The 8,692-nt window shown below is 40.3% G+C and overlaps 1 protein-coding gene across 1 annotated transcript; it reads right to left on the bottom strand.

Annotated features, from left to right (window-relative positions):
- Window positions 1-5,155: 5,155 nt before the first annotated feature.
- Window positions 5,156-6,664, bottom strand: LOC105106218 (germ cell-less protein-like 1). The gene has a single exon (XM_064483189.1). It carries the CDS (start codon window positions 6,662-6,664, stop codon window positions 5,156-5,158), a length of 1,509 nt encoding a protein of 502 aa, XP_064339259.1.
- Between the last annotated feature and the right edge of the window lie 2,028 nt (window positions 6,665-8,692).

Here is an 8,692-nt window from a genome sequence, read left to right as displayed (position 1 = left end):
AAAGACAGACAGACTGAGACAGAGGCAGAGGTAGACAAAGACAGAGGTAGATGGAGATAGACAAGGATGCAGACAGAGACAACCAAGACAGAGATAGGGAGTAACAAAGAGACAGAGACAGACATACAGAGAGGGAAAGACAGAGACAGGGACAAATCCTCATCATTTTCAGGAACTGCATTGCATCCCATAGAGGCACGTCTCCTTTCGTGTGGCATTTAGTTTGCTGTTATTTAGTTTGATGGTTTTATGTAGTGTCACCATGACTATACATCTTGTCCTGCCTCCCCATCTCCCCATGGCTTTACTGGGAGGCTATAAAACAAAGTGAGTGTTAATGTGGGAGAAGCTTTCCTTCTCATCCTTAGCAGTCAAAAAGGAAAAAAAGGAAAAAAAGAAAAAAAAGAAAAGAAAAAATAGAGACTGGTATTGGATAAATGGCCCAAATTGCCAAATGGCAGCAGCCAGGGCTTGTGAGAGTTTAAATGAGCGTATTACAGCTGTCATTGTTTGTACATTATTGAACATCTTTCTGTTGTAAATAGCAAAAAGCAATTTAAGGTTTTAAAGCTACTTGGATAGGAAAACAAAAGCAGATTTCTCAGTCAAGGTGCATTTCTAGCTAAGTAGTCTCTGAAATTCCCAAGTAAAGACACCTCTCTTTAGATGAAATGGCGTCCTGGCATTCAGCTCAAGAAAAAGTAATTTGAAATTGCTTAGCAAGCTTACATAAAGGAAGTGAAATTGCTACAGAAAAATTAATAATAATTTTTACCCTTCTATTGAGTCATGACACACTCTTTCCCTCAGTTTAGTCATTTTAAAAAAATGAAATGCGGTCCCTTGTTTGTTTATGGTTGGTTAAGTATACAGAATGTAAGGGAACACAGAGGGTTAAAAGGTGAAATTAAGGGCAAACATCAAAGGATGCAACAGCAGCTTCCTGATTGAGCCATTTCATATAACTAACTGTTACGTAATTACTACTCTAACACTAGTACATGGGTCTGGGATAAAGAAGCCTTTCAAAAACCTCCTTGAAGGCGTAGAATAGATAAACAAGATTATACTGTATAGCACAGGGAAATATATACAAGATCTTATGGTAGCTCACAGAGAGAAAAATGTGACAATGAATTATATATATGTTCATGTATAACTGAAAAATTGTGCTCTACACTGAAATTTGACACAACGTTGTAAAATGATAATAAATCAATAAGAAATGTTAAAAAATCAATACACAAAAATCAGTTGTTTCTATACACTAATAATGAATTATCAGAAAGAGAATTTAAGACAACTATCCAATTTAAAACTGCATCATAAAGAATGAAATACCTAGAAATAAATTTAACCATGGAGGTAAAAGACCTATACACTGAAAACAAATAAGACATTGATAAAATAAATTGAAAAAGACACAAATAAATGGAAAGATATTCTGTGCTTATGGATTGGAATAATTAATATTGTTAAAATGTCGACACTGCCCAAAGCAATTTACAGATTCAGTGCAATCCCTATCAAAGTTCCAGTGGCATTTTCACAGAAATAAAACAATCCCAAAATTTCTATGGAACCACAAAAGACCCTGTATAGCCAAAGCAATCTTGAAAAAGAATAACAAAACTAGAGACATCAAAATGTTCTGATTTCAAACTATATAACGAAGCTATAGTAATGACAAAAATTTTGGTATTAGCATAAAAAACAGGCACATAGATCAATGGAACAAAATAGAAAGCCCAGAAATAAATGCACACACACACACATGGTAAATTAATTTACAACAAAGAAGCCAAGAATATATAATGGAGAAAGGACAATCTCTTCAATAAACACTGTTGGGAAAACTGGACAACCACAACCAAAAGAATGAAACTGGACCACTATCTTACACCAAACACAAAAATAAACTCAAAATGGATTAAAGACTTAAATATAAGACCTGAAATCATAAAACTCCTAGAAGAAATCAGGCAGTAAACTCCTAGACATTGCTCTTGGCAGTGAGTTTTTGGACTTGATACCAAAAGCAAGGACAACGAAAGCAAAAATAAACAAGACTACATTTAACCAAAAAGCTTCTGCGGAGCAAAAGAAAAGATCAGCAAAATGAAAAGGAAGCCTACTGAATGGGAGAAAATATTTGAAAATCATATATCTGATAAGGGGTTAACATCCAAAATATTTAAAGAACATATACAATTCAACAGAAAAAACAATCAATCCAATTTTAAAAGGGGGGAGAGGATCTGAATAGACATTTTTCCAAAGAGGACAAACAAATGGCCAAAAAGTACATGAAAAGGTACTCAACATCACTAGTCATCAGGGAAATGCAAATCCAAGCCACAATGAAATGTCACTTTATACCTGCTAGAATAGCTATCATCAAAAAGGACACAAATAACAAATATTGATGAGGATGTGGAGAAAAGGGACTGTTGGTGGGAATGTAAATTGGTGCAGCCACTATGGAGAACAATATGGAGACTCCTCAAAAAATTAAAAATTGAACTACCATATGATCCAGCAATTCCACTACAAGTATTTATCCAAAGAAAATGAAATCACTATCTTAAAAAGATCTATACTCCCATATTGAGTGCAGCATTATTTACAATGGCCAAGACATGGAAACAACCTAAGTGTCCATCAACATAGGAAGGATGAAGACAATGTATACATATACAGTGGAATAATATTCAGCCATAAAAAGGAAACCCTTCCATCTGCAACAATATGGTTGGAATTTGAGGGCATTATGCTAAGTGAAACAAGCCAGACAGGGAAAGACAAATACTGTATGATCTCATTTATATGTGGAATCTTAAAAAGAAAAAACTTAACTCATAGATGTTGAGAACAGATTGGTTTTTGCCAAAGGTTGGTAGGGGGTGGGGGTGGGGTCAAAAGGTACAAACGTCCACTTATGAGACAAATAAATCCTGAGGATATAGTATACAGTATAGTGACTAGAGTCAACAATACTGTATTTTATATTGGAAAGTTTCTATGAGTAGATCTTAAAAGTTCTCATCACAAGAAAAAAATGTAACTGTGTGATGATAGATGTGAACTAAACTTACTGTGGTAATCACTTTGCAATACTATTTACATATATCAAATCATTATGTTGTATGCTAAAACTAATACATTATATGTCAGTTATAAATCAACATTAAAATATTTGCCTTTTCTGGAAATTCCACGTAAGTGAAATCATACAGTATGTAGTCTTTCACATCTGGCTTCTTTCACAGGTAGGAAACATTACTGAAGAATGTTGAAGCATATCACTAATCATATGTACTAGATGCAATGACAGAGGCAAACAGAAGGTATTGATAAAGGATTACGAGGAACAAAATATCAGAGTAAGTCTGACAAATTATGAAAATCAGGATAGCAGAGTAAGTCTGATCAAGAACTATGAAAAAAAAAATGTTATCAAAGTAAGCCCAATGTAACTACTAACAGGAATTGGAAAACTGCTTGTTTATTAAAAATTGGGTGATGTATAAAGACTAGCTTTAATTCCAGATTAAGTAATTTCCAGAACTGAAGATCCACTATAGGTTTGCAGCCACTTTTGAGTAACTTGCATACATTCCAGTATTTTTTTTTTGCTCAATAATAAAATTATCTAATTCTATTATTTATGAAAAAAAAAAACCTCCTTGAAGGAAAGAAGGAAGAAGGAAGGGAGGGAGGGAGAGAGGGAGGGAGAGATAGATAGAGGAAGGGAGGGATGGTCAAAAGTAATTTGGTCACTGAATGACAAAGGATAAAATCTAACTGGGAAGAGAAATATAAACAATCAGTAAGGAAAATTCTGGTTTTGACTAGGTAAAACATTAAATCTGGTCATTGGTTTTTTTATTTATTTGTTATCTTGTATTCGTTTTTCACACCCTTTCCAAGCATGTATTTATTATTGGTATAAATTCTTAAACAGAGTTTTCCATTCTTTGACCTTCTTTAACCACAAAAATCACCCAGTGGAATGCAAACAATCTGGATTTTGGGGTATGGAATGGGATTGTGCCAGTCTGCAAATTAGCAGTAATAAGATACCAACATATTCAAATAATGACTGGTGTTTCTCAAGTTTTGACAAAAACACTTTCTACTTTACCCTTTTGATTACTAGCTTGGACTTCTTGTCTTTTGATCCCATTTCCAGATGCCAAGTATTTCCCAGTATAATTCAAACGTGTTCCATTCCAGAGGTTACTAGTTCTGTTCTTTAGCAGGAAAGAGTCTTTACAAATACTACTTGAACATCAAATATTTCCGAAAAGCAAAATCTATCATCTTCCTTCAACTTTACTTTCTGGTGCATAAATAATCCATGAGTGTATGCTAAAGAAAAACTATATTTATTAAAGGAATATCCTCATAAATTTAATCTGCTTCCTTCCAATTCAACCCCAATATAAGATGTATAAGGTTTGAAATGTCTTTCTGGGGTTAAAATTCTAGGGAATTTAAAATAAAGTCTATCATAAAGATATTCTTCAGGTGAAGAATAACCAACAGAAATAATATCATCAGTGTATTGTGGGTGTGCACATAGTGAGAGACCAGGGAAACCAAGTACTATACTCAGTGCCAGGAAATGGGGAAATGTGAGTAATTCAAATGATACCAGTTGTGGTGGTGATAATGAGTGAGGCAGTGAGCTCTAAACACACCATCTGAAAGACAAGTCAAACTGTTCCTTTAACATTCATTTAATCAAACTAAAGGAAATGCATGTTTTAAAAGATTTTCACGAAGAGTAGTAGGGCAAGTAGGCCCACGTTTCCCTCTAAAGTCATCTGGTCTTTGTCTTCACAGAAATGATGAACGGGGTCAGTAGATGGTAAACTAGAAGGACAAGCTGCTACATTAACAGCACAAATGAGTTCTTGAGGTGTTTGGGGTGCTTAAAAATTTGTCAGCTTTAAAAATTTTCCTCTTTATATGTGTAGATAAACAATCTCAAGTATTACAAGCTGCAGTTCAACAAAGCCTCTAACAGAATTGGTCATTAGACATGAGCAAGGCCGGTTGGTCTCACAGAAGGAGCTGGCATCTTACGTAAGTTAGCTGACCCTGATCCCAGGGAAGAGCTTCTCAGCTCTCTGATCTTTTGCAGGGTTCTTCACTCTGGGAAATGCCCCTCTCCTGGGAGGTACAGGAAGTTACATGCCACATATATGGGGAAAACTATATCTTGGTGTTCCAGGTTCACTACTTCTAGCTCTTGATCCTTTCTCAGGGAAAGCATCTGGTATTCTGTGTCCTTCCTGAAAATGGCTCTTCCAGCCCTGTCCAAGGAGGCCAGGCGCAGGCGGAACGCGACCTTTCTCTGCCAGAGTAAGCTGACCCCAAGGCCGCAGGACTTGTTCAGAGCACTGCGCCGGAAAATGATGCGTCGATTGGCATAGCACACCACCAGGTCCCAGCCAAAGTTGAAGCCAGCCCACCGCCAGCTGTGCTGCTCGTCTCTGTGAAGCTGGCCCCCACACCGCATGCTGTTCCCCTGGAGGTCAGACACATGGACGTCCATGGGCCCGAGCTCCCTGGTCTGCTCAGCCTGGAGGAGGGCAAGCCACTGCTCTTTGTACACTGGGGTCAGCCATGTGGCAGGGATCAGTGCATCCTGGTCAATGACACAGGCTGATGGCAGGTCACAGATTATGTAGGCGATCCGCAGCTGCTGAAACACTGGCACGAAGGCTCTGCCCTGCTCGGTTTCCAGGAAAGGCGTGCCCTCTGACTCTCTCCTAGACCTGGCAAACCACGAGTCAGCATCAGGCAATAGGGCTTTGCGGGGGCCCCTCCATGTTGGGTGTAGCTGTAGGAACACCCACTTTTTCAGAGTGGTGTACACATCCATCTCCACCTCTATCACCAAGAGCTCTGAAGAGGCGATGAGCTCTTTCATGAGATCCAGGCTGACTTCTCGCAATAGCTCATCACTATGCTGGGTCATCAGGTTGTCCAGCAGCCACTGGAGACACATGATCCTGATGTTCTGGAGTCCGTAGCTCTCAGAAGAGTAGTAGTAGCTGCACACGGTCTGGGCAGTGACAGTTTCCTTCATGACCTCCCCACACTGCTGAATCAGCTCGTCCAGCTGCAGCAGGCTGGCTGTGGCCAGGATGGCGACGACTCGACTGGGTGGGATGAGCACAGTGTCTAGGTACAGGGAACCTAAAACCTCGTGCAGTGCCTCACGATCGATGTTCTCGTCAGGCATCTGCAACTCTATAGTATTCATGGTTGTCTCCCGCCAAGCACCACTGAACATGCTAGCAAAGTACCCTGACTGGCACAAGTAGATCCTGTGCAAGTTCCACTCCTCCCCCAGGGCGCGGATCTGCACATCGCTGTCTTCCCCTCTCAGAAAGAGTGCCTCATAAACGGACCCTGAACTGTCTTTAGCGCGCTTCCGGCGGGGCACTTTTGAGAGCAGCCCTTCAGGGCCTGTCTTCCGCTTGTGGCTGCCCTGACTGGTGGTGGGCCTGGTCTCTTCACTCTCCTCCTCCCCCTCTTCTATCACTGCCACAGCTGCCTCCACAGCTTCCTCCTCCTCCCTAGCGACACCTGGATCCTCTGGGGCGCGCCCCCCTCTGCCCCATAGCATCCGACTGCTTAGTGCTCCCATACCTCAGGGGTATAAAGGACAAGCTTCCTCCTCAGGCGTGGCTGCCACTGGCACTAGCTCAGCCCAGAGGGCTGCTGGGTGCAACTGACGTCTGCTCTGACGTCATCTCGGACGCCACGCTAAACCACACCCACTAGGCCCCGCCCAGAGGTAATAGTGCACTCCCTATCCGGGATCCCACGCAGCGTAACTTTCCCTGCTTCGATGACTGCTTTGGGGCTCCATACGCAGGCTGCTGGTCGAACAGAGGAGTTTTTGTGCGAGTTTTTCCCATTACTTTCAAAAACATAATTCGTTCTTCCCCATCTAAAATATTTAGTGATCATTCCTCTTTAGAGAATTGTATCTTGGCCCCAACTCTGTCCTCTAGGCACATTAATTTCTCTCGTTAACTACTCAGGCCATCTCATAACTTGAGGCTGTGAAATCATTTTCTGTGATAAATGTGGCATTTTTTCCCAAGCCTTTGCTTTGGTCTTTAACTTTTGTTTTTAAAAACAGTTTCTAGTTATAGGAGCATTTTCAACTCTGTGTTTGTGTGTGTGTGTGTGTGTGTGTGTGTGTGTGTGTGTGAGCACGTGTGCGTGCATGCATGCGCGCATCCAAATCAGCTGCCTGAGGCTTGTAACTCCATTTTTCTATATGCACACAAACCCTGAGCTTTGGGGAAGATCTTAAGATCCCAAAATATGTTTTAGCTTTGTGTATGTTTATTTTTTTCCCACTCCACCTGTTTGCACATTTTGAGCACTTTGCCTTTGGCACTGCACTTTGCCTGTGGCACTTTCCTTGTTTCTTGCAAACAACTGCACATTCCTCATTGTCTGAGATATGGCTCAAAGACCACCTTTTCTTACACTTCCATGGCAGACATATATCTTACCACAACTATACTCCTATCAAGCCTTGATCAAACATTTCTCCCAATATGGCTGGTGTTATTTTATTGTATTTTTTTCACCACTAGATATTTTAATGTTTCAGGCACGGACTCTGCATTACCAGCAGCAGATACCAGGCTTAGCTTGTAAAAAACTTATGGGGAAATAAAATGAGGAGGGAAGTAGATGGTTTTCCATTTTTGAGGAAATGAATATTAAATACTGTGCATGACATAGGCTGGGACCTGAGACTCTTTACTGGAGTGCTTCTACCTGGATAAACATCTCTAGTTCAGGCTTGAGCACCAGAATACAACTAAGAGGACTAAGAATAACAGCATACATGCACAATTGGGACAATAAGATACAACAAGGCCAAGACCCAAGTGCCACTTATAAGGTGCCTGGAGCAAAAGCAGAGTACTTGCATGATCCCTGTACACAGGACCACCAAGGGAATGGGCAGACAGCCTAAGCCACCTCTCTGGCCTGACCCATCAATCTGCCCCTACGCTTATCCTATGAAAGAAACAAGCTCCTCCCCGCCCTCCACCTCAGGGAGCAAGCAAGGGAAGCTGTTACTTGTTTTCACTCCCTCCTGCTGCAGCACAAGTCCCCATAAAGGCTTGCATAAATTTTTGGTCTAGTATCTAATCAGTTTCTGTAGATTAAAGAGTCCAAGAGCCCAGTTCCATAACATATGGACAAGTATAATATGCTAAACAGTGACGTATTGCAGAGATAGTCTGGACCTTGTAATGGAAAGGAAAGTACAATATAAGGGGAAATACAGCAAAACAATCAAACACAGCAAAAAAGAGATAAAAACATTGACACTGGCAACCCTCTCAGGTCACATGATCCAGCCTAGGTAGAACGTTCCCCTAATTTAAGCAACTTGGTGAATATGCACTTCAGAAATACATGATGTTCAAGTTGTATTTGTAAAAAATCTTTCATGCCTCGGTTGTTTGCATTCCACTGGGTGATTTTTGTGGTTAAAGAAGGTCAAAGAATGGAAAACTCTGTTTAAGAATTTATACCAATAATAAATACATGCTTGGAAAGGGTGTGAAAAACGAATACAAGATAACAAATAAATAAAAAAACCAATGACCAGATTTAATGTTTTACCTAGTCAAAACCA

The sequence above is a fragment of the Camelus dromedarius genome, chromosome X, assembly GCF_036321535.1.
Source record: "Camelus dromedarius isolate mCamDro1 chromosome X, mCamDro1.pat, whole genome shotgun sequence".
Lineage (NCBI taxonomy): Eukaryota > Metazoa > Chordata > Mammalia > Artiodactyla > Camelidae > Camelus > Camelus dromedarius.
Note: the sequence above shows the minus strand (reverse complement) of the source record. Positions and strands in the feature narration are given on the sequence as shown.